The sequence below is a fragment of the Lagenorhynchus albirostris genome, chromosome 9 (assembly GCF_949774975.1).
Source record: "Lagenorhynchus albirostris chromosome 9, mLagAlb1.1, whole genome shotgun sequence".
Classification (NCBI taxonomy): Eukaryota; Metazoa; Chordata; class Mammalia; order Artiodactyla; family Delphinidae; genus Lagenorhynchus; species Lagenorhynchus albirostris.
In genome coordinates, this window is record NC_083103.1 from 7,318,493 (window position 1) to 7,344,171 (window position 25,679).

The window sequence follows — 25,679 nt, forward strand, 5'->3', positions numbered from 1 at the left end:
ATCATCACGGTTTGGCTTTGAGCCACGGGCCCGAAGTGCGTGCACCCGCTTTGGTTCCTCTTCACCCAATAACCTGGCTCAAGGGGCCTTGCTGTCATTCTCTAATGTTTCCCTGGAGACTCTTCTCCCTATTTTCTAGATCAGGGGTCAGCAAACTTTTTCTGCAAAGGGCCAGAACAGTAAATGTTCTGGGATTTACAGGTCGTAACCAGTCAACTCTGCAACTATTCAACTCTGCTGGTGTAGTGAAAAAGCAACCATAGACAACACATAAACAAACAAGCCTGGTTGTGTTCCAATAAACTTTTATTTTTTAGATACTTACATTTCATGTAATTTTCACCTGCCACAGAATATTATTCTTTTGAATTTTTTCAACTATTAAAAAAAAGTAAAAACTCTTCTGGCTTGTGGGCCTTACAAAAAAAGGCAATGGGCCATATTTGGGTGCGGGACATAGTCTGCAGACCCCGGTTCTAGATGGATAAACAAAGAGCCTAGGGACCAGAGCTGCTGCTCACATATCAAGATAGAGATAGGCAGGATCAGACTTGTGAGTCCCTGATTCCAAGGTGGCAGGTGTGGTCAGGGAGCTGAGAATTCATTATTTGTCTCATTCTTGGTCCAGTTACACACAGAAATGGCCTCTGGAGTTACAAGACCAGAAGATCAGGCCAGGCACCAGGGAGAGGAGAAGAGGGTGGCTGGCAGTGCTGGAGCTAGAGTCCTGGGAAAGGGTCCTCTCCCGTCTCAGGGTGGGAGCTGGGACAGATGCAGGTGCAAGATTTCCTCTGCCCGCTTCAGGTACTCAGCCGCCTTCTTCTTCACACCCTCCCGGCGGGCAGGTGATGGGTCACCTGTGAAGACAGAATGGCTCAGCAGAGATACCTGGGTTCAGAACCCCTGGTCTAGCCCCTTACAGTTCAGAGCATCACCATGTGTCTTTCCCTGCTCCCTGGGAGGCAGATATATTCTCCCCATTTTACAAATAAAACTGAGGCCACCCAAGGTTATACAATTGGCCAGTGAGGAGCAATTCTGATCCTTGACTTGTTTTTTACTTTCCTCTCTCTTCACTGCACCAGCCAGTACCCCAAGCCTGACCCTCCGCCCTCCAGTCCCGCTCACCAGAAACTCCCTGAAGCAGGATGTGCACACCATCCCGGTAACCCTGCAAAGCTGCAGGGTAGGCGCCTGCCTTCTCATCCCGTAGGGCCTGGGTGATGAGCTCTGTGGCTTCGCTCAGATAGGCAGGGGCGGGCCCTCCTTTCTCGTCCTCTTCCTCCGCCTGCCCTCCTGGCTCCCAGGGTTCCTGGTCCAGTCTTTCAGATTCTGCCTCCAGTGCTGCCAGCTCACCCATGTGGGTAGGACTGGGGCCTACACCTTCTGCAATCAGATATGGAGGACTCAAGCCAGACTGGACCTCCTATTCCCAGGGCCTGCTGTCCATCCCCAGACCTCTCTTGCCCACCAGCCTGTCCTGGGTTCTTCAGTGCCTGAGCAATCCAAAAGCCACTTGTACATAGCACACTAGCCATGATCTATTTGATTGGTGGAGTTCGTGTACTTTGGTAAAAACACCCTTACTTCCCTAATTCATTGTATCCCTTTCCTTCTTTCTTTTTCTTTCTTTCTTTTCTCCTTTCTTTCTTTCTTTCTTTCGAGGTATAATTGATTTACAATATTATATAAGTTTCAGATGTACAGTGTAGCCTAATTCTTTCTTTAGGTACACATTAACATTAGCTTGCAAGCTCTGGGTCACTGGTTCTACTTCCGTCCTGACTACGCTTGACCTATAAATCCAACAATTTCCTCCATAAAGTTTAACTGAAGGATGCTAGACCAACTATGCCAGGTCAAGGGCAGAAATGCTCCAAGCCTTGTAATCTTAGGATAATGGATCCAGAAAATCTCAAGGCTTTTTTAAGGTTTTACAATTTCAGTTGAGGCCCCCAAATGTGAAGACAGGGGGTGGTAGGTATTCGCACATTCCAGAGAGAAGGGCTCTCATATCCTCTAGGACTGGCAAAGAGACGGTTAAAGATGCCCTCCATAGCTTACACAAAAGAAGGCTAGAGATTTGGTGAATCTTTGATGAAAGGGCCTTTGAAGGGAAGGTGCAGGACTGGGAACCACCGCTGCACACCACCGGCCTGGAGAAGGAAGGGTGGGCCTCTCTCCAACCCTATCCAAGGGACCCCATGTGGAGACCAGGGGCCTCTTACAGGAAGGGGAGGTGACATCTCACTTCCCAGTTGGACTACAGCCCTCCCTGTGTTGCTAATGGAGCAGAAGACGGAAGAGTTCTTGGGATGCCCTAGCACTTGAGTTCAAGAGCCTGGCATATGTGCTGAAAAGAGAGAGACGAGCGCCGGCTCCTCGCCTGGAGAATTCCGATGGTGAAAGGCTGGCTGGAGATGCCCACAAAGTGGGGCAAGGGTAGAAGGCAGCATCTGAGTGAAGTGCACTTCCAGGCCTGGTGTGGGCAAGGGTTTAGGAGTTTGTCCGTGGGCCAAGGGAATGTCTTATGGGAGCTGCCTTTGAGGAGTCTTGACAGGCTCCTGCCCAAGCATCTGGGCACTGGGTACCCCAGGGGGTTTGGCTGGGGCAAGGCAGAGTATCTGGATGCCCGCCCACCTGTGGCCGGTTCATCAGCCATGGTGACACCACTCTTGCCTTTCCCCTCCAGTCCCTTCTTTCCCTTCCCCAGCCCTGGGAGCGGGGTAGGGGGATAAGAAGAACAAGAAGAGTAAAAGGACAGTCCTCACACCCTTGTCACCATGGCCAAGGGCAGTCAGGCCTGAGCTGGCGGGGACGTGGATGGGAGAAAAGTGGATGGGAGACTGAGGTCCTGATTTGGATCGGACCTCAGAAAGCTAAGGGCCTACCCAAGAGGTCACCAAGGGAAGCCAAAAAATGGGCTTAAAAAGACTGCTGCGGAATCCAGAATGAAACTGCTGCGTGATGATCCGGAAGTGCAGTCAGCCACTTCAATACCCCAGTTGCAGTAACAGCATAAACTTGGAGAATTTTAAAACGGAAAGACCCCGTGTCTCAGAGCCTGGGATGGTCAAGTCCCTGATCTGACAAGGAGCTCAGGACCAGGGCCTCCATGGGGGGCCTTCCATCTCTGGTGCCCTCACATGTCAGTGGCTGCTCCAGGGGCCTCCTCTGCTGTCCTCTGAACCCAGACCTCCCCTCCCTTGACCAACAGGGCCTCTTGGCAGAAGATCTACAGCCAGACCCCAAGCTAGCCAGGAAACCCCACCTCGGGCTTCCAGCAAAGGAACTGAAATCCTCCCGGGGCACGGTGACATCCTGCTGGTTCCACAGTTTTCTCCGGGAGAAGATGCCATGGTGGGAAGTGGCTCACTTCCTCCGTGGTTGCTCACTGTACAGGACCGTCCAGCTCGCCAGCACGGGGGAAGGTCACTGCTTCTAATTCTCACCAAGGCTGCCTTTCGCCCACAGGGGCCGCCTTTCTCAGATTTACACGGGCAAGGCGAGGCCAGCCACTGGCTGTGCCCGCCTCTGCCTCCCTGCCCCTAAGGACCTCCTGCCCAGCTACCGCCCTCGCCCCACCCCTCACTTGTCCCAACTTGTTACCTTCCTTGGAGAAGGGGTCAAAGAGGGCAAGCTCAGCCTCGGTGAGGGGGCCTCGGCCGGGGGAACTGGACGCCTCCTCGGTGCTCCCACAGTTAAAGAGGAGATCCAGGGCCTCCTGGGCAGGGCTGGATGGCAGGGGGTCCACTGAGGAATAGATCATTGGGGACATGCCTGCTTTTATTATTTCCCAGCTTTCAAAATGTAATTACCCTCTCACTGTATCCTTTCAGCAACCACAGGCATACATAAGCCCGTTCTTAGGGTTTGTGCCCATTTTACAGATTAAGAAGCTAAAGCCCAGAGAAGGAAAATGACCTGTGCAGAGTTCCTCAGCAGGATGGTGGTAGAGGAGCTGGGAAACACCCCAGGCTTTTCACTGAGGAGGGAGTGGTCCCCACCCCCCATATACACATGCTCTGGGCCCTCCAGCCCTGGCTCCTTCTCCCACCCCATGTACCTGGCACCTCCAACTCCTCGAGGCCCCTCCTCTCTGCAGGGAGCGGCTGGGGCAACCAGGGCTCATGAGGCTGCACCCGGGGTTCATCAGGGGGCGGTGTGGGGATCAGAGGGGGTGGCAGGATATGCACGTCTCTGGACATCTCGGAGGGCCGTGTCACCTCCCCACCCTTCAGGAGAGAAAGACCAGCCACGGGGAGTCACAGGGTGCAGCCTGGTGGGCAGGTAAGCTTCCCAGGTGCAGAGGACGGGGGAAGAGCAGGTACACATACCCGGAAGAACTCCTTGAGTTGGGGGCTGTTGTTGAGTGCGGGGATGTGCACAGTAAAGCGAAGCAAGTCCTCGGCCCCCTTTCGCCGCTCCTCGATCACCGAGGCTTCAAACCGGCCTGCACCCGCCAGGACAAGGGGCAGGGAGAGAACAGTGACCCACAAGGGCTTCTGGCCCCCAGGCCACTTTTCCTGGTTCTGAGGAGCCCACTGCCCCCCTCCCCATTCTCCTAGGAATCTTCCTTGGCTCTGCCTGGGGTGAGGGTCTTGCAAGGAGGGACCAACCTCCCTATTCATCCATTTACCAGATGTTTGTTGAACACCTACTATGTGCTAGGTTCAGAAGGTGAATGAGAGAAAAGCAAGGTCTCTGCCCTCATGCGTATCACATCTAGACAGGGGGAAGCAGGCAACCAACAGGAAACAGATAATTACAGGTGGTTTTGATGTATTAGGGAGGAAAGTAAGACTTAGGGGAGCTGACTCACCCAAGGTCACACAGCAAGTAGCCCCATTTTTACAGTTTCACTGTTCTGGTCTAGGTATCATGCAGGGTTATTTAACTCTGGGCTAGTTATCATGCTGTCAGGGTGGGGAACCTGCTGTACTTCGCATTACCTGGCATAATCTACCAGGAACGAGCTTTCACCTTGCTACAAAAGAACATCTCCTCTGAGTCTAGAGATACACGTAACAAGGAATATGAGCCTCACGTATAATTTACGATTTTCTAGAAGCCACCTTTTTTCTTTTTTTTGGCCGTGCTGCACCAGCTTGTGGGATCTTAGTTCCCCGAGCAGGGCTCAAACCCGGGACCACAGCAGTGTAAGTGCCAAGTCCTAACCACTGGACCACCAGGGAATTCCCGAGAAGCCACATTTTACAAAAGTAAAAAGAAACAGGTTAATTTTAATTATACACTCTATTTAACCCAGTATATCCAAAATATTCTCATTTGAACATGTAATCAATATGTAAATTACTGAGATAGTTTACATTCTTTTCTCAGTGTGTATTCGATCAGACAGCACATCTCAGTTCAGATTAGCCACATCTCTGGGGCTCCTCAACCACAGGTGGTCCGTGGCTGCTATTTCTGGACAAGCACAGGTCTAGAGGAAACACTGGCTTGTGGCTTGGAGTTCAGGTTCTGCCACTTACAGGTCAAGCCCCTTCATCTCCCTGACCCTCAGTTTCCTCATCTTGAAAATGGGGCTAATGAGAACAGGAATGTTAAAGGGCTCAACACACAATAAGGGCAGAGCAATTTCCCCATCTGTCAAATGAGGCCATCTCTAAGGGCCCTTCCAGCTGTCTGAAACATGTCTTTGCCAGGAGTTTCAAGGTCCCTCTATCCAGCCCTCACCAGCAGGGGTCCCCTTTGCTCAATGCCCTCTCCATCTTTGGCCTGAAAGCTGGGATCAAGACTCACCAAACACCTGGGCACGGGGGAAGGCAGGGAACTCCTCCAGGCGGCGGAAGAGGTTGCGGTGGGTATAGGCCAGGTCTCCATGCAGCTTTCGAAAGTCACTGTACCGCTTCCAGACCACCACCTAAGAGGGACACGTGACTCGACAGGGCCGAACAACGGTAGGAAGTGGCCTTCCCCACCCCCAGCCTGGCCCCACACTGTGTATGCATTAGGGCACAGCACCCCCTCCTCCCAGGGCCAGCGAGGAAGGGGGGCTGGTCTCCTGGCAGAGTTACCCCCGTCCCTTTACTGTTTCCAGATCTGGAATTACGAAATGGTCCCTTCCTCCCAGGAGGCTCACCTCTTTGACATCCTCCGGGTCCCTCTTTGAGATGAACTGAGGAAGAAAGTTAAGAACCAGTGAGACCAGAGATTGACATCGCAGACACCCCATCACCCTGTAAAATCGGGGCCACCTCCTAGCCACCTTCAAAGGGGCAGAGCGCTTTGGCCAGTGGTATCAAGGTGTCCTGGCTTTAAGGCTTTGAGTGTAACTTTTAGCAGTTTTTCTACCATGCACCTTAGTTTCTTCATCTGTCAAATTGTTACCGGTCCTTGGACTCTTTAATCAACAGAAATTGATGAGGCCAGCTGAGAAATTCAGGCACGGCTTCATTGCGACCTAAGGCTTTACTGGTTTGGGATGGAAAACAAGTAACATGTGCCCTTATCCGCTGTCTCCGAGGAGGGTTGACTGTTTCCTTAAATGGGGTGAGGGCAGGGGCAGATCTGTGGGTTGCGCTGGAGGGGCGGCTTAGGCGGTCTGCCCACCCCCTTGGTGGTGCTGTGTGCGGGGACCATGCGCAGTACCCTGCTTCTGCTCCAGACACCTCAGAAGTGGCAACTGGTTTGTGGTCTTTTTGTATCTTATTGTTCATAACTGCCTAGGCTTTGCAGGCATACAGTTATTTTTAGCCCCTTATAGTTTCTTTGTTTTTTCTGTTTGTCTAGGTGTAAGTGCAAGCACTCCAGTAAAGGGCCCCAGGTCCCTAAAGGCCCATCTAGAGGACTCCATTCTCAGCCCAACTTTTATCTCAGGTCCTTCAAAGGGCCAAGTCCCTGCATCTCCTTCTGAAAACAAAGAACCCCAAGTTCTCTAAAGAATGAGGGTCTGTCCCAGGAGCCACTTCTCCCTTAAAGGAGGAAGCCTCTGTGTGTGAACACTCCCGGACACAGAAGAAACCCTCACTGGGGTTGTGACCCAGAAAGAGCAGACTGGTGTCTTAGGTGGAAAAAAAGACTCCATTTTCATTATGTTACGTTCATAATAATTAAAAAAAAAAATCCTACAGTTTGAAGTAACTTTGACAGTTTTCAAAACATCTGTTCATTATCCTAGACCCCAGGGAGGCAGACATGATTCACATGCCCATTTAAAAGATGAGGAAGTAGAGGCTCAGAGAGGGGACATGACCTGTGGAGGGACTGCTAGCAATGAAACCCTGGACTTTGCTTTTCACAACAGACTTGCCTAAAATATTTTGGATAAAAGAAACTATATTTAAAAAACATTGAGGAGGACTTCCCTGGTGGCACAGAGGTTAAGAATCCGCCTGCCAATGCAGGGGCCACGGGTTCGATCCCTGGCCCGGATAGATCCCACATGCCACGGAGCAACTAAGTTCGTGCGCCACAACTACTGAAGCCTGTGCACCTAGAGCCCGTGCTCTGCAACAAGAGAAGCCACCACAATGAGAAGCCCGCGCACTGCAACGAAGAGTAACCCCCGCTCACCACAACTGGAGAAAGCCCGCGCACAGCAACAAAGACCCAACGCAGCCAAAAATAAAAATAAATAAATTTCTAAATCACTTTGGAAGTCTCTACATTTTTGCTCCACTTTAATAGTCATTAATGCACCAGTTTAATATTTGCCTACTTCAAAATTGTAAAAGTACAAAAATTTTACAGTGAAAAATCTTCCCTAGGCAGTTCTTGTATATCATTCTACAGATATTGTTATACTGTTTGTTTTTAATTCTTTTCATGATTTCCTCCGTCTTTATATACGCTTATAACGTTGTTACTGCTTCATACATCAACTTCAGTCTTTATCTATTGACTTCCTGCTGTGTGAAGAGGCTTACTCCTTAATTTCTTTTGACCTGTATGAATTTTTAGTCATACACAAAGCATTATTTTTTTAAAAATTAAAAGTAATTCAACTCCTTAAAGGGCTTTTATATAAATATCAAACAAACCAATAGATAAAACTTACTCCAAGAGATTGGAGAACTAACCAGTATTTGAGTTGAGCCAGAGTTTTCATGTTAACTTAAAAGAAATTCACAGCCTGACGGCGCGTGGTCACAGCGTTGCGCGTGGTCACCCGCACCTCAGTCTGGGAACGGCTGTCACGCCCTTTTAAAAAGGCCCCGCCCTCCTATGGCCCCGCCCCTTGATGGCTAAAGAAGTAAACTAAGGCCCTACCGGCACCTCCCCTTAAAGGGGAAATCCATATCTGTCGTCTAACATGGGAGCTTACAGCAGCGTCTTGCCTTAACGTAAAACACGGCCCCCCCTTGTTAAAAGGGCAAAGTCCCCGCTGGGCCCCACTTCACCTGAGCCGTCACTTTGTACTCTGTGTAGCCCTTTGGGTGGGTCCGGGGGTCGGAGACTGTGTAGTGCCGCAGAAAGTCGTCCTTCGCCTGGCGGGACATGGCAATCGAGCTGGAGCAGAGCTGACCGCCGGCCTCCGCCTCCTCCACGCCGCCCCCGCCCCTGCCCCTCCAGGTCAGTCTCCGCCAGCCACAGCCTCTCCCGGGCCTGCGCCCTTCGTCCTCGGGCCCAGGGAGCTGGTCGCAAGTGACAGTGCAATTCTCGGCCAGGGCGCTTGGCCAAGGGAGCGTCTAAAAAGTCCTCGGTTGTTGGTAAAGCAGGAACTAAGTGATTTGAGAATAAGGACTGGGGAGGTTTGATCAACTCAGGTCTGCTTAGAGATAAGCCCGCCCCATGCGATCGTAAACCCTCATCACATATCTCCAAATGACTTCTCCTTTGCTTCCCAATTCCCTTCTTTCATCCATCCACCCAACTTTTATTGTGTTCAGTATGTGCCAGACATTGCCAAGTCATTTCCCTGTCTCCTTCCCGAGGATTCACTAAATTCACGTTTTCTGGAAAGGTGGGGGGAGCAAAAAGAACTCCAGAGAAGCACAATGGCGTCATGGGTTCTGAAGTCACATGTCTTACTAGCTGCAAAAGATTCCCTTAACTACTCGAGCCTCAGTTTGTCATCTCTAGAATGGGGATGTTTATAATAGAATCTACTGCAGTGGATATTTCTTTTTCCCTTGTTGGTCTGTCCAGCGTTCACCCCTGCCTCTTTCTGTTAGCACCATAGCACCAGATCTTTAGAGGTAGGTCGCTAGTATGTGCAGCCCTCCAGCCTCTTAGTCCAGAATCCGAAGATGCCCGCCCCTTTCCTTGCCCCAGGTCCCAAGTGGGGGCGGGGGATTCCCTCCTGAAGCCTTGAATCTTGAGTGAGGGACAGAGGGCACAGTGCCTGGCAAGGGGACTAAGTTGTTCCTTGAGTACAGTGCTGGCTGTCGGTTTGGCTGCCCAGCCTTTGGAGCACTCTGTTTTCTAAGCCTGGATGTCCGACCTCCATCGAGATGCCATGAGTTCCCAGTATCCTTCCAAGAGAGGCTTTTTCTGCTAAAGACAGTAATCTGTGTCTGGGCAAACCATCCAGGACACTGACTGATACTGCTGAAACTGAGTGGGGCCTGGGCACAGAGGCCTCCTTTTGTCCACCATTTCTTTTAGGCAAGACTCCAGCCTCCATGACCTTTCCTGAGTTCCAAAGGGCGGATTTGAACAGTTGCTCATCAAGGGAGGAGCAGCCAAGAAACCACCTGAGGCGAGATTAAAGGGACCAGAGAAGCTCACCCAGATTGAGATGACCACCTGAGATTAGCCTGCTTACGCCCTTATCTTGTCAGAGACCCCACCTTTTCTTTTTTGTTGTTGTTAAATTTATTTTATTTTTGGCTGCGTTGGGTCTTCGTTGCGGTGCGCGGGCTTCTCGTTGCAGTGGCTTCTCTTACGGCAGAGCATGGGGCACAGGCTTCAGTAGTTGTGGCACATGGGCTTAGTTGCTCTGCGGCATGTGGGATCTGCCCGGGCCAGGGCTCGAACCCATGCCCCCTGCATTGGCAGGCGGATTCTTAACCATTGTGCCACCAGGGAAGCCCAGAGACCCCACCTTTGAACCACTGTTTTAAAACCCTCCATCAAATCCTCTGGGGTCGGGGCACATAGTTTTTCGAGACAGAAGACCGATGTGTTCCCCTTTGCCTGGCAAAGCAATAAAGCTATCCTTTTCTACTTCACCCAAAACTCTGTCTCCGGGATTTGGTTCGGCACTGGTGTACAGAGAGGCCGAGCTTTTGGTAACACCACCACCACCAGGTTTCGAAGCTTGAATGCAGTACCATGGGTGAAGCGCTCATGGCTACTCTTGTTACTGGACCTCAGATGAGTGGGCGCTGTAACTGCAGAAAGAAACACAAAGCAAACTCTCAAATCAGACTCCTGGGAGCATGCAAAGAGGGGAGTACATGCAGGAGGTGTTTGGGATGGAGTGGTGTCCCGTCCCACAGCCCACACCAGGGCTCCTCTGGAGACCCCTTTAGACATCCGCTCCTGGTCTTCAGAGTTCTCTCAGCAGGGCTGTGGCTCCAAGTTCCCTTCTTGCCCATCATTCCCTCCCTTCCCTTGCCCAGATGAGTGAGTCAACCCAGATCAGTGGATGGCTGAGTTCACATTGATTGGATCCTACTGGTTCAAATAATGATAATTATAGCTGACATACAGTGCTTATGACACACAAGGAACCCACCCATTTGGTCCTCCTCCCAACCCTAGGAGGTAGGTGACACTATCTTTAACCCAAATGGGGAAACTGAGGCACCGACAGGTTAAGCAACTTGCTCAGCGTCAATCAGTGAGTGGCAGAGCCAGGGTTTGGCTCTGGAGACTGGGTGTCCACTCACCGCAGGGATGGAACCTTGGGGACCACAGTGCCAGTCTTGCACAGAGGACAGGGCAAGAGGTTCTAAATTTCTACACTGAAGGACAGTTTATGTTCTAAGGTTGTCCACCCAACATCCATTTCCCTTCTTCCACGAGGGATCCCAGTGGCAGTCTACGAGTAAGTCAGTATCTCTTCCTCGCCTTTCCCTTGGGAAAACTGACCTTCCCTCATAAACACATTAGGTTCCCTCTATCTGGCACTTGAATTTCAAGCAGAGAAACAAAGCCAGAATACAATGGACTATTACTCAGCCATAAAAAGGAATGAAATTGAGTCATTTGTAGAGACATGGATGGACCTCGAGACTGTCATACAGAGTGAAGTAAGTCAGAAAGAGAAAAACAAGGATCATATATTAACGCATATATGTGGAATCTAGAGAAATGGTACAGATGAACCAGTTTGCAAGGCAGAAATGGAGACCCAGACGTAGAGAACAAACGTATGGACACAAGGGGGAAAAGGGTGGGGATGAATTGGAAGATTGCGACTGACATATATACACTAATATGTATAAAATAGATTAACTACTGAGAACCTGCTGTATAGCACAGGGAACTCTCCTCAATGCTCTGTGACCTAAATGGGAAGGAAATCCAAGAAAGAGGGGATATGTGTATACATATAGCTGACTCACTTTGCTGTACAGCAGAAACTAACACAACATTGAAAAGCAACTATACCCGAATTAAAAAAAAAAAAGAAAAAGAAAACAGGTTAGTAGGGTGTAGTGGCTAAGCATGCTGGGTCCAAATCCCAGCCCCCCTGCTTCCTAGCTGGGTGGCTTTGAGTAAGTCCCGTAAACTTCTGGAGGCTCAGTTCTTATACAGATGGGGACACTAAGAGTCTGTCCTGCTTGGGGCTGTTCTTCAATGTGACGGCAAGTGAGACTGCTTCAAACCGAACCCTACAGAGTAAGGCCCCGCTGGTAGGACCACAGCAGAGGGCCCTGTGAAAACATCCGTCTATCTTGCCACCTGGATGGAGGCCCTGGCATCCCCGCCCCGCACCAGTTCCCATTCTTTCCCAGCTTCAGAGAGTGCCCTTTAGCCTTCAGGGAAGGCCCCTTCCCAGCTCCGCTCTTGGTGAGCTAACCTGGCTTGATGTCCACATCCTTCACCGGAGACCTTACCCCTCTGTGCTTCCCAAGAGCCCTTGCTCTGCTTTCTTTTTTTCTTCCTGTAATTATCTCTACTTGAACCAATGCTGCCTCACAGGGCTGTGCAGGTTGTCTACTGCACATGGGTTCCTGGCTGCAGTGGGAAGTTGGGAGCTGAAATTCAGCCCATGTTCCAGTCAATAAGCTGTTAGCCCTGATGTGGCGGTGCATTCCTTTTTCTAATTCATACCCCCTGATGGTAGCAGTTGCTCTAGTAAACTTTCCTCCCATCCTCTCACCAGAAAACTTCTACTCATCCTTCACTCTCAGCTTTTTAAAATAATTAATTAATTAATTTGGTTGCGTCATGTCTTAGTTGCAACCGGGGGGCTCCTTAGTTGCAGCAGGCAGTCTCCTTAGTTGGGGCTCACAGGCTCCTTAGTTGCAGCATGCACGTGGGATCTAGTTCCTGGACCAGGGATAGAACCCAGGCCCCCTGCATTGGGAGCGTGGAGTCTTAACCACTGCGCCACCCAGGGAAGTCCCAACTCTCAGCTTTCATGTCACCACCTCTGGCAAGTCCACCTGGACTCTTCCAAATGCAATTACACAGCGCTGTCCTGTGCTTCTATAATTCTTTGCCATCCCTTTGACACAGCGACAGTTAACCCTCTGACTGAAATCATCTGTCCCTTTCTGTCCCCCACTGGACTGTGGGTTCTAGGCAGTCTCTAGAGCTGTTGAATCAACAAATGACTCAGCCAGGAATGGGAGCGAGGAACAATTTATTCTCACAGCTGAGCGAATGGCAAGGCTCACAGCCTCGGTAGCAGCAGAGGCAGGCCCTCCCAGCCCCAGCCCTCTCCTCTTGGTACAGCAGCTGCAAGCAGGCCGGGTCAGGAGCCAGGGTGACAGCCAGGGCGGTAGCCCTCCTGCCATGGGAACCGGCTGGCCACAGCGCAGCAGTCAGCAGCAGTAGCAGCAGGTTACAGGGTGGGCAGGGGGTGTTAGCTGGCCTGGTTGACTCCCATCCCCCCATGGATGGTGCCTGGTGAGGGCCTGCTGGGAGCGCCTCAGTCAGCCATGAAGATGCGGCTGGAGATGTCATCCAGGAGCCAGTCGATGCCGGGCAGCAGGTTTTCCCCAGTGACAGCGCTGCAGCCCTGGATGCACCAGTGGTGGCTACGGATGGAGTCCAGCTCCAGGGCCTGGGAGGGTAGAAGGTGATGGTGGGCCCCAGTAACCACAGGCCCTGCCCACCCTCAGCCCCTGCCCTCTGCTGGCCCAGGGGAAATGCATGCCTCCCTCAAGGGCCTGATTTGGGAAGCCTCCCTTGACCCCTGGTGAAGATGTCAGGGCCCCAGGGCACCCAGGCTCTCTGTACACCGCCACGCCAGTACTACCCCTTAGTAATAAGATGGCAACAAGGGCTTCCGACATTGTGCTATGGGCCCTACAACAGCCCCATAAGCCAGGGATGTGTTGGCCATTTTACTGAGGAGGAAACCTCAGAGAGGTTAAGCAACCTGTGTAAGGTCACACAGCTAGTAAGTGGCAGAACCTAGATTCTAACCCCACTCTTTCTCATTCTGGTGTTCAAGCCCTAGAATAGGAGTTAAGATGCAACCTGGGGTTACACAGGCCTGTGTTTAAATCCTGGCTTCTGTGCTTACTGGCTGTGTGACCTTGGGTGAGTTACCTAACCTCTCTAAGCCTGCTTCACCCTCTGTAGAATGATTATAAGAGTTCCTACCTCATGAGGTTGCTTTGAGAATTGAATGAGTTAACCTATGCAAAGGGCCTGGCACATAGAAAGCACCCACTGCTTGTTGGCTACTGTTATCCTGTGGAATAATCTATTTGCAGGTCTGCCTTCCCCCAGGCTGTGGGGCACAACTATATCCTATTAATCACTGAATCTCCAGTATCCCAAATAGGTCCAGCCACACAGGAGGGGCTAATAAATGTTTTTTAAATAAATTAACAAAGAAATGCGTGCCCCTTTTCCTCCGTGAGCCTGCGTCAAGGCCTGGACTCACCTCACGGATATCATTAGAGGACAGTGCTCCGGGCAGGTCCTGCTTGTTGGCAAAGATGAGGAGGGTCGCTCCAGCCAGGCGCTGGGGAGAGAAACAGAGGGGGTCAAGGGGGTGCAGGCTCAGAGGGCAGCCTGGCCCCTGCACGAATCACCCAGAGCACCTGGGGTCAGAGATCAACCTGGAAGCTCAGGGCAAGGTCCCATGGTAGTTGCGAAGGCACAAGCGGGGTGGGTAGTGTGGAGACGGCCTTCGTGCCCAGCCATTTATGGGGTGGAGGGAGCCCTGGGCTGGGCTGAGACCCTGGTTCCAGCCCAATCACCAGCCCAGTGGGCACTTCTCTCCTCCATGCCTCACATTCCTCTTCCATAAATGGGGAGGGGGTGATGGGTAAGATGCTCCCCAGTTCTAGACTGCTCCGATCTGATGACCTGACATGCACAAGGAATGCGACTGTCCCAGAGGCTATGGGGTCTGTTGGAAATGACCTTTCCCTCTTCCAAGTTCATGTAGCCCTCTAACTGTCCCACTACCCTGACAGGCCTCACTCTCTGCCTGTGATTCCAGTTATTTCCATGTATGTGTTTGTGACTGGGAGTTCCTCCATGTGGATGGTGGATCTGGCCCTTAAAAAGGGCCATGACATGCCAGTCCAGGGCTGAGCATTCAACAGCCAGGGTCTCACTGGACCTGCTCAACACCCCTGTTTATGCCAGTTGTCCCTCCATAATTATTAACAGCTCTCTTTTACTCTCAAAAGTGTCCTGGTTTTCGGGCCTTCCCTGGTGGCTCAGTGGTTGAGAGTCCGCCTGCCGATGCAGAGGACACGGGTTCGCGCCCCGGTCCGGGAGGATCCCACATGCCACGGAGCGGCTGGGCCCGTGAGCCATGGCCGCTGAGCCTGCGCGTCCAGAGCCTGTGCTCCGCAACGGGAGAGGCCACAACAGTGAGAGGCCCGCGTACCGCAAAAAAAAAAAAAAAAAAGTGTCCTGGTTTTCAACTAAATGAAGTGTAGTAACCTGGCTCAAACCCTGGAACAGAGAAAGGACATTAGTGGAAAAACTGGTGAAATCCAAACAAAACCTGGAGTTCAGTTAATAGTAACTTACCAATGTTAAGTTCTTAGTTTTGCCATTTGTATGGCAGTTCTGTAAGATGTTCACATTAAGAGAAGCGAGGTGAAAGGTATATGGGGTATCTTTTTACTATCATTGTAACTTTTCTGTAGATCTAAAATTTTATTTAAAGAAGAGCATTTTGGCCCAGACAGTAAATTTTAAGATCGCCATAATTATAATGCCCATCTGAGAGATGAGGCAGTGGAGATTCAGAGAAGTTAAGTGCCTTGCCTGAGGTCACACAGCGAAGAGTCCGACTGCTGAGCCAGGTTCCACTGCTTCCCAAAGCTTCACACACTGGCCTCAAGTCATCCTCCCTGAAGCCCAATTCAAGGTGCAGAAACTGAAGCTCAGGGTGGTGAAGCAGTGACATCGCAGGGATGTAAACTAATGTCTCCATCCACAGAGTGTCCTGCTCAAGGCACTATGGGCCTCCCTAGACCAGGTGTACAGGTTGTCTCTGCCTCCACAAGGGTGCTGGACACGTGGTGAGGGCTCAGTGAAGGAACAGACCCCACCTGAGGTGTCCCTCTGGGTTCACGGCCCCCTCAGGAATCTGCTGAGGAAGGCGTGCACACATCCACATATGCGCACAAAGTATTGGGGCCCGGACACTGGGGAAAGCCCCGCTTCCCCTGCTCAGCCAGGCCTCCTGCCCACCTCCTCCACCAACAGGTTCTGGAGCTCCCGCTGGCAGTCCTGCATGCGCTGGCGGTCGGCGCTGTCCACCACCCAGATGAGGCCGTCGGTGCTCTCAAAGTAGTTCCGCCAGTAGGACCGCAGGGACTTCTGGCCGCCCACATCCCAGATGTTCAGCTTGAATCTGGACAGGGAGGGGGTGGCTGGAGGTCAGCCTGGCCCCTCGCCTGCCCTCCCTGCCCTGCTCTGGGCGGGCCCCCCCTCGGGGACCCCGCTCACCCTCGGTGCTCCAGGGTCTTGATGTTGAAGCCCAGCGTCGGGGAGATGGTGTCGATGTCTTCCCCATTGAACTTCTTGAGGATGGTTGTTTTGCCAGCATTGTCCAGGCCACTGGGGTGTACCAGGTTAAGGAGAAGTCCCCATGCTCTGCAGCCTGGTGACATCGTCACAGTGCCCCTCTCTTGGGGGACAAATCATTTCCCACCACATATCAAAATAAGTTGAATACATGCCAGACCCACACGATACACGTGAAAGTGTCAAGAAACACCTTATCATCTTCTGACCAGAGGCTCCTTAATTCATCCCACGACATATACTGGCGGCCTGCTCTGAGCCAGAACACCTCTGGTGCTGCGGGCGGCCTGGGGCCACAGTCCCCACCTTGCGCAGCTTACACTCTAGGGCGGGACAGTGGCACGGGGCACACAAGTGAGAAGGAAGGCGCTGTCAGAGCCCGGTGAGTGTCAGCGCAGTGAAGAGGCTTTCGGAGAGGGCCATCGAGGAGCCTCCTTTAGCTCAGCACCAGGGAAGGCCTCTCTGACCGTCTCGAGCTGAGGCCCAAACTGCAAGAAGCCAGCTTTTTGAAGGACTGGGGGAAGAGCGTTCTAGGCAGAGGGAATAACAAAACAAAGTATGTGGGGGCAGCCACCCTTGCCTTTTCTGCTTTTCGAATATTCCAAACCCTTTGCTGCTGAGCGTGCGCACAAATGGGTAAGTTCAGCAGCAGGAGAGAACCACCCTCCTCTTTCCTTCGAACACTTAAGGGGGCCTGCAGCTGGGAGGGGGCGGGAGGACCTCTCCGGAGACCCAGCCGTAGTCCCTGATAATTGGCGGCTGATCGTCCCCCCTCACCCGCCGCAGCTCCAGCATCCATGCTTCCTTCTCCACTGGATGCTTCCGTCAGCTGACAAGAAGCAAACAACACCCTCTCTGTTTTTTTTGTTTTTTGCGCGGCATGTGGGATCTTCCCGGACCGGGGTACGAACCCGTGTCCCCTGCATCGGCAGGCGGACTCTCAACCACTGCGCCACCAGGGAAGCCCCAACACCCTCTCTTGATCCCTCTCCCCCTGACTTTTTCCTTTATTTCCTTCCCTTTATAGCAAATCTCAGAACTGTTGTCCATACTCACCCTCTCCAATTTCTATCCTCCTTCTCTTTCTGGAAACCGTTAGACTTTTGCTCCCACTGCTTCCCCGAAACTGCTCTGGCCAACGTCAGTCCTTAGAGACGCCATGTTGTTCTCAGCTGGCTGGGCAGTCCTCAGCCTTCTTCCCCCTGCTCAATGAGCAGCGCTCACAGAGCCCAGCCCCGCCCCCCACTCCGGGCCACGCCCTTGCCTGGGTCTCCCCTGGCCTACCTGGTCATTCCTCCTCATCTCCCTGACCTCTAGATCTGAGCAGCCTAGGTTCTCTTCCCTGTCCACACTCCCTCCCTCAGTGATCTCATCCAGCTCATGGCTTCAAATACCATCTTTATGCTGATGACTCCCAAATTCACACGTCCCACCCAGCTGCTCCCCTGGACGTTGGTCCCTATATCCAGCTGCCTAGATGACGTTTCTAGGATGTCTCAGAGGCATCTCACATGGCGCAAGCTGAGCTCTCATCCTCCCCCCGGAATGTGTTCCCCGCCCCCTTCTACCTCTCAACAAGTGGCTCCTCATTCTTCTAATTGCTCAGGCCAGAAACCTAGGAGTCACACTTGACTTTACACTCCTTCTCACACTCATGTCCAATCCAGCAGCAATTCCTACTGGCCTACTATCAAGACGTCCCTCAACTTCCATCACCTCACTGCTTCCATCGTGATCCAAGCTCCCATAGTATCTCACCTGTGTTACTGCAGTGGCCTAACTAGTCTCAGATCTCACCTCCTCTCTGCACTTCTCATTTAAGGAAAAGTCCCCGACTGTATGGCACAGGGAACACTACTCAGTATTCTGTAATAACCTTTATGGGAAAAGAATCTGAAAAAGAATGGACATATGTAAACGTATAACTGAGTCACTCTGCTGTACACCTGCAACAAACACAATATTGTAAATCAACTATACTCCAATATAAAATGAAAATTAAATAAATTAAAAGAAGAAAAACAAGGAAAAGTCCAGAACCAAAAGGTCCCACGTGAGGTGGCTCTTCCATCTGACCTCCTTGACAGTCCTTTGAACACACCAGCTGAGTTCCTCCTTGGAGACCCTTACACTTGCTGCTCCCTTTGTTTAAATAATTTTCCCCAGGTATCTACATGGTTCATCCCTCACCTCCCTGTCTTTATTCAACTGTTATTTTCTCAGTGTGGTCTTCTTTGACCACCTTATTTAAGCTGCATTATTCTCCGTTCATGCTATGCATTTTACTCATTTTGTTAAGGTCTTTCTCCCCTCAGCATTACTTAGAGTGTCCGTGAAGTTCCGGTTTTTTTGTTTTGCTGTTTTACCCCAGCCCCAGGACAGTGCCTAGCACACAGTAGGCGCTCAATAAATGTTTACTGCATGAGTGAATTCTCTGTGCCTTTCTCAGAGTTCTTCAAAACAGACATGATGTAAATTTTATTTTTAAGTTATCTGCGCACAGAAGTGTCTTCTCTCTTCTAGGGGTGCCCCCGGGCCTGGCACAGAGGAGGGCGAACGAGTGCAGATGACTGCTAACGGGACTCAGAAGGTCAGCGGGGCCCTCGGGCCTGCAAGCCGTCAGCCGCTGGGACACCGACTGGCCGTGAAGCAGGAAGGAGACGCACGGTTGGACCCACGGGCTGAACAACCCGCGGACTGCACACCCACTTCTCCCAGGAGTGAAGGGCGGGGCCCACACGCCCCCGGGATTCCGACCTTGAGGGCGGGGCCGAGGCCGGGCACCTTCCGACAGGGAGAGGAGGCACCCAGGGCCCGAGAGGACAGCGGCCCCACGCTCGGGCCAGACCGACGGGTGGTAACGTTCGAGTCACCTCCGGGCCCCACCTCCCCCTACACTGGGACATCTGGTCCGGCCGCTGCGCCTTTACGCCCACACCTTTGGCCTTAGGAACGAAGCCTCCCGCCCCCGCCGCGCCCCGAGCCGGTGGTACGGCCTCCTCCCGGCCACCCGCCAAAAGCTTTGGTAGGGCCCACGAGCGTGACGCACAAAGGGCAGTTGGTATGGGCCGGCCGGCAGCACATCCCGCAGCCGGTAGAGGGCGCCTGGCACCGCCCACCCGGCGGGGGCCCCCTGCTACCCTCGCGGCTCCGGCATCGGGGAGGATACAGCATGAGCAGTCGCAGCTCCCGCTCTTTCTGCTTCATCTTCTTCAGAATGGTCAGAAGCCCCATGTCCCAGTAGCCCCTTACCGGCCGCCGTTTCTTCGTAATCCCGGGACCCCTTTCCCTGCTCCTATTGGCTATCACGCCCACAGACAGCACAGCCTATTGGTGGGCTCCGCGCTTAGTCCCGCCCTCGTTCCCACGTGACTGTGAAGCTGCCTGGCTTTGCTGCGACGGAAGGTCCCTCTAGCGGCGCTGGCGGATTCTGCGCGGCCACCTGCGTTAACCCTTAGCATCCCGAGGGCTTGGGTGACTAGAGCATCGCCATTCTTTCCTTTCCAGGATCCCAGGCTCGGCTGGGAACGGAAACCTGAAATTCCTGGGTTGTATCTTGGCTGCATATAGGGAGTAGGAGTTCTGACTTAGGAGCCAGAACCAAGAGCCCCAAGGATGTTGACGTCACCCTGCGGCCACTGTGAGGCTCAGTTCCCCGGAAGCATGGTCCATATCCTGCTCATCTTGGGACTCGACATCATCCCAAATCTACCAGTTACAGGGCTTCCCTACTTTTCCTGGCTCCTGAAATCGTAGAGGGTAGCCCGGGGATTCTCCACCCAGGGTGGAAATGGCCTTTAGGGCCCCTTTGGAAATGTGTGGAGGCGTCATTGGATTGTACCGATTACAAGGTAGAGTCCCTGTCGTTTAGAGGTCAGGGGAAAGACTTGCACAAAGAATTGTCCCGCCCAAGATGCTCATTGTTTCGTTATTGAGAAGCATAATTTTCATTTTGCCGATAAGAAAATTGAAGCTCACATGGTGCTTAGCGTGATTGACATAGTGACTGACATACAGTAGGTGCTCAGTAAATATTTGTGGTTGAATGAATGACTGCAAGCGTTTGGTTCTTAACCTTGGCGCTCAAGTCCAGAAAAAGTGAGGAAGCCGAGGCCGAGGACTAGACAGATTGTAAACACAGAAGGGTGAGCCTTATTGTCTTTTCTTGAGCCCTTCCCCCAGGCCACCACAGGGTAAATGTGAGTAGGCAGCAGAGTGGGCTCTTTCTAATGCTTGGGAAAGAACAGTGAGGCATCAGATGAAGATAATGGCTAACTTCTGTGTCATTTTGTAAAGCATTCACGTTTTCTACTTTATCCTCCCCGCAACCCTGAGAGGTTTATTTCCTTTTTGTAGCTGTGATAGTGGAGTCCCCAGAGTTTAAGGAGCCTGGGCAACAATTTAAACTCGGGTCTGGTCAACAGGAAAGGGCACTGTTTTTCTGGGTCCCTCCATGGTGTTTGTCTAGAGAGGGAGAGGTCTGGAGTGAGCTGGAGCTCCCCATCTTGCAGAAGAAGGTTGTAGACAGATGAGGGCTGGACAGAAGCGGGTGCCTGGCTGGGCCCCTTCCATCAGCACCATTTGCTCTCCACCAAGCGCACACAAGGGAAGAAAGTGAGCGGAACTCCTCTTCAAAGCCTTTGAGACACAACTAAGATCACAATGTGTTGCCATCCTGCCTCCATGAGTCTATGCTACAGAATTTCTAGCACCAGCACGTGGACCTTTATGACAAGGAAGTTCACTTTGGCATGGTTTGGAACAGCAAGAAATTGGAAAAAATCTAAGTGCCTTCACCAGGGATCAGTTACCTAAGCCGGGGTACCCCTGTGTGGTGGGTTCCATGAAGCCTTTGAGAAAGGTGAAGTACCTGCGTGGAAAGCTGTCCATGCCATATTAAGTGAAAAACAAACCCGAATTTCAAACCCATTTTAACATTTAAAATAACAATAACCCCCTAAACAATGTTTTCTCACACTATGGGATACAGCCCATTAAGTATATTGTGAAATTATTTTAGTGTCACAAGTTGAAATGTATGAAATTGCCCATATTTGACAACATTTTGACAACAAAGATATCAGTTTCATATAGCTCAACCTAGTAGCATTAGCAAAAATTAAGTAGAATGAACAGAGCAGAAAACATTGCTGCCGGTGCCCCCTTGAAGAGCAGGTAAGTGGTGTTTGTTGAAACATTTGTTTCAGATACTTATATGGATATATGTACACACTGAGTCACAGTCCCAAAAGTTTTAAAATTGCTGCAGTTCAGCTGTTGACTCTGGAGCAGTTTTGAGGGAAACTTAAAATTGTTACCATAAGCACTTCTGGATTGTTTTACTTCACTATTACTACTGGCATTGAAATCCTTAAATGTCAGGCTTTAAAGCCCTGTCCTGTCCAAGCTGTTAGTGTAGCTTCCCAGGGGTTAGAGTAGGATTGCAGTGGACACCAATTTGAAAAACAACCTCATAGCTTGGTGAAACATTAGGAGACCAGGGGGTAACTGTATTGAACTTTTGAATAATGATTGCCAGGAGCTAGAAGTCAAGGGTAGGGGAGTGAAGGTGGAGGGGCTTTTAAGGACTGATGTAGGGGCCTCATGACCGTATTTTCATTTGCCTCATGGAAAGGTGGAAAGGGTGCTCCTGAGGAAATAAAATCTTTGGGGAATACCTTTGGAAGAAAACTGGGAAAGAAGATCTCTAGAGCTGTAGTTATATATAACTGTGAATATATATATATATTCACAGGAAATAATCATGAGATTAAAATACCCAAATCCTAACAGCTGTGAAACAGGCGCTTGAAAGGAGAGTTTCTTGGGGCTAAGTAAGTGGATTATAACTTGAGGGTAGAGTTCTAGATGCCTTTTAAAAGGGCAAATTTACCCAATGTCTGGGGAGGAAAATTTGGCTTTATGGTTTTAATTTTAAGAGGTGTAGCCTTTTTGATCCAGACAGTCCATGTATCACCTTTATAATCATAAAAGAAACTTTATTTTTTACTCAGAAACAACAAGAACAACAAAAAGCCGGGGGAAAAGATGCTGCTTAAGTATAATTGTTGATCATTAAGCATTAGCAAGAAGTATATCTAAGTATTTTATTTATTTATTTGTATATATAAATATTTAAACTTGCTCTAGATGAATTTCCTATTTGATTCTTTTAAACTGTAATGTTCATGTGAGGTGGTTTAAAATCAAGTTACAGTTTTGATAAGAGGAATCCTGTTTTTCTCTCTGTTGAAACACATCTGTGATGCAAGTTTTATTTTGGGGACCACATGCATATGACAGAGTCACCAACCAGCACTTGATGGCAGCATACCCAAGTGCAGCTTTCGTCCTACTAATGAGTAAACAACTGGAGGCTTGAATGTACATCCTAATCACTGAACCAGCAACTGCCTACAGACGACAGTTCTACCCTGGCCTGCTCCTGCACTCCCACCCCTTATCTCTCTATAAGCCTTAAGTATCCAAGGGCCATCCTGTCCCCAGTGCATGTGTACAACGTGCAGGCCACAGCAGAACGCCTCAGATGGCAAGTCAGAGTGTTGGAGCATCCTCATTCTAGGTCTCAGCCCAGCTGCCTCTTGTGGGAGACAGAGGAGGTATCCTCTTCAACTTCCAGATAACGCAATGAGCTGTTATACCCCTGTCATCCTCCTCAGGGCACTTTCCAGAACTTAGGAGTGATTAAGGATATGACAACCTGAGCTATTCCAGCAATCACGTCCACGTCCACCTGACCTGTGCCTTGGCATCCCCAAGAGTAAGGCTGTGCCAGCACCTTCGTGTCTCTGCAGGGCCTGGCCTGGTGAGTGGGGCTGGGGGGAGGGAGTACTTGCTGTGCCTTCACTCAGCAACCTGAGAGGCAGGTACCACACTTCCCTCCACTCGACAGGTGAGCCAGGGGCTCCACTCACCCAGATTGCTGCCGTAGCCTCTCCACCCGTTTCCCTGTTCCTCCTCCCCAAGGCAGAGGGACCTTTTAACCTCTGGTCACATCATGTCTGGCCTCTGCCCAAAGCCCTCCACTGGAGACTTCCCTGGTGGTCCAGTGGGTAAGACTCCACGCTTGCAATGCAGAGGGCCTGGGTTCGATCCCTGGTCGGAGAACTAGATGCCACACGCACGCCGCAACTAAGAGTCTGCGTGCTGCAACTGAGTCTACATGCCGCAACTAAGACTGGGTGCAGCCTAAATAAATAAATATTTAAAAAAAAAAAAAAAAGCCCTCCACTGTCTGCTGGGTACTCCCCGTATCTTTACGTGTTAGAGCCCAAGGGCTTCAGTGACCTACCAGGCCCTGCATGAGTGGTCCCCATGGCTCTGTGCCCCCATCACCTGTTCCTCCCCTGCTTACCAATTCTCCAGCTGGCCAGTGCATTAGGGGCCAGCACCCTTAACCCATACCTCCCTGTCACCTCCCTCTTTTCAATTTTTTGCTCAAATGTCCAATGTCTCAAAAAAATTTTTTATTCAGATGTCACAGTGAGGCCCAGCCTGACCGCCCTATTTAAGTCTGAAACTGCTCAATCCCCTACCCACGTTCCCCAAATCCTTTATTTTGCTCTATATTCCCCCATGACAGTTAAGGTCTTCTACCAGCCTATATAATTCCCTTAATTTATTACATTTATTCTCCCCCACCCCTCCGTCCCCTCTAGAATGGAAGCACCATGAGGGCAGAGAGTTGGATCTTTTTTTTTTTAAAGCTGTCTCGCAGCACCTAGAACAAGGCCCGCCACATAGTAGATGCTCAATAAATATCCACTAAGTAAAAGGAATGGAGCAGAGGGTTCATTAACTGCTTTCTAGCTACTCACCCAACCAGAAAGCAGCAGAACCTCATCAGCCTTGTTCCTAACCACCAGGCTTCTCAGGCCTGGCCCCCACTGTCTCCTGTGAGATCCCACAGAGGGTAACTCCTAGACCAGGCCCAAACTGAGGAGGGCATCTCATAGACAGCCCTCCTGCACATGTCCAGAGTGGGAGCTGGGGCCTGGAGTGGAAGGCAGGGAAGCGCCAGGTCTCCTGTGCCCACATGTCCACCCTCAGTTCAGTGGTCAGCCCCTGGTTCGGTAAAATGCCCACTCTGTTCTTTCAAATGGCACAACCCCCCTCAGCCGTGGAGGTGTCCACCTCCCAAGAGGCCTCAGGCTAATCCCAACCTCCAGCCGCAGAAAAGGGGCCTTCCGAGGTCAGTTGTCACTTTCCTTCATTTTCCATAGAGGAAATTGAGCCCCAGAGAGGGCACAAGGCTGCCTGAGGCCTTGCACTTGGTAGCACCTGACTGCAGGTGAACCCAGTTCTCCTGGGACAACTTCCTAGCCGCCTTCTGGCTGGGGCCCCCTCCCGGCTTCAGGAACCCTGGCCCAGGACCCGTGGGAGACCCCATCCTCAATGGTGCTTCAGTGAAGTTCAGCAGTCCTGCCCCCTCTGACCCACGGCAGGTTTCTGCCACAGGTGCGAATGCTCCCCGCCCTTCTGAGGGTGCCCTGTGTCCCTGTTATTTCCACTCCAGAGCTGGGAGACGTTAGCTGGCTCGGCGAGGAGTAAGATGGGAAGAGCGCACCGGAGCTGCAACAGAACCCCGTCTGCCTGGCTCTGCCTCCTCCCCGCCCGGGGCCAAGTACCTTCCTCTCACTGAGCCTGTTTCCCCAGCTATAAAGCGAGGAGAGTGGACGACAATCTCTAGAATCTTCTGACCATGACCGACTGCCAATCCACCTTGCCAGAGCTCTCAGCACCCTTGGTACAAGTCCCGGGCTGGGTCGGCCAAGGCAAGCCCTCTCTTGTCTGTGCTTGTGAGTCACTGGCCACACAGGGTTGGGCTTTATCCCCCATCCCACCCCAGCCCTCCAGGCTCTTGCTCGTGACCCTGGCTGGCCACTTCCCCAAACCAGCCTCTGAGTGAGGCCTTCCTGTCTCTCAGCGCTCTTGTGGGAACCGACACAGAAGCTAAGAAGGGAGAGAGCTGTTTGAGGAGTGGAAAGGCTCCCTCCAGGGCCGGGGTGATTGTCCTTTCTCTCCAGTGTCCAGGATCTCAGCAGGGTGCCCGGCATGGACTTCTCCACCATCCAAAGTGGACAGTGGGAATGTGACATCACAAGGGAGGTACAGCCAGGGACACTGGGACAAGAAGGAGCTCCCTGGTGACTGCTTTCCATGCATGGTTTCAGTTATCATGACAGCCTATTATACAGACAAGGAAACTGAGGCCCGGAGAAACCAAGGGCCCTGTCCAAGATCACATGGTTAAAAGAGGCAGAGCAGGGATTTGAACTCAAGCCTGTTTGGGACTTGGACCACCGGGGAAAATCCACGTGCTGTGGTCACTGCTGTCACATCCCACGAAACCCTGGGAGGCTCGCTGACTCTTCAGTGCTCAGTTGTTTATAGTTTATAGTCCCTGCCCTCTTCCAGAAGTTTAAGTCGGCTTCCCAGAAAGATGTGTACGTTCAAGGAGTAGCAGAGAATCAGAAGCACAAGGCTTTGGAGGCAGCAGGGGGCCCAGCAGGACTGGGGGGTGGGAACGTGCGCCAGCTCCCACCTAGGACTGGGCGGTGATGGCG

The 25,679-nt window shown here is 51.6% G+C and overlaps 2 protein-coding genes across 13 annotated transcripts; both read right to left on the reverse strand.

Moving 5' to 3' along the window:
• Positions 1-288: 288 nt before the first annotated feature.
• On the reverse strand, positions 289-12,555 carry SNX15 (sorting nexin 15). Of its 12 annotated transcripts, XM_060158722.1 has the most exons (10): positions 11,382-12,555; positions 10,242-10,301; positions 8,367-8,453; positions 6,107-6,142; positions 5,767-5,887; positions 4,338-4,453; positions 4,067-4,235; positions 3,610-3,780; positions 1,129-1,386; positions 289-857 (listed from the first exon to the last, which is right to left on the reverse strand). In XM_060158722.1, the coding sequence occupies exons 2-10, from the start codon at positions 10,257-10,259 to the stop codon at positions 751-753; spliced, it is 1,083 nt and encodes a 360-aa protein (XP_060014705.1). In that variant the 5' UTR covers positions 10,260-10,301; positions 11,382-12,555; the 3' UTR covers positions 289-750. The 12 variants fall into 12 exon arrangements, with proteins under 12 accessions (XP_060014705.1, XP_060014708.1, XP_060014701.1 ...); XM_060158725.1 differs by lacking the exon at positions 8,367-8,453; XM_060158718.1 differs by having other exon boundaries at positions 3,610-3,753; positions 10,141-12,555.
• A 155-nt stretch (positions 12,556-12,710) lies between these two features.
• On the reverse strand, positions 12,711-19,420 carry ARL2 (ADP ribosylation factor like GTPase 2). The gene is made up of 5 exons (XM_060158730.1): positions 19,262-19,420; positions 16,015-16,125; positions 15,757-15,919; positions 13,982-14,062; positions 12,711-13,150 (listed from the first exon to the last, which is right to left on the reverse strand). The coding sequence occupies exons 1-5, from the start codon at positions 19,324-19,326 to the stop codon at positions 13,016-13,018; spliced, it is 555 nt and encodes a 184-aa protein (XP_060014713.1). The 5' UTR covers positions 19,327-19,420; the 3' UTR covers positions 12,711-13,015.
• Between the last annotated feature and the right edge of the window lie 6,259 nt (positions 19,421-25,679).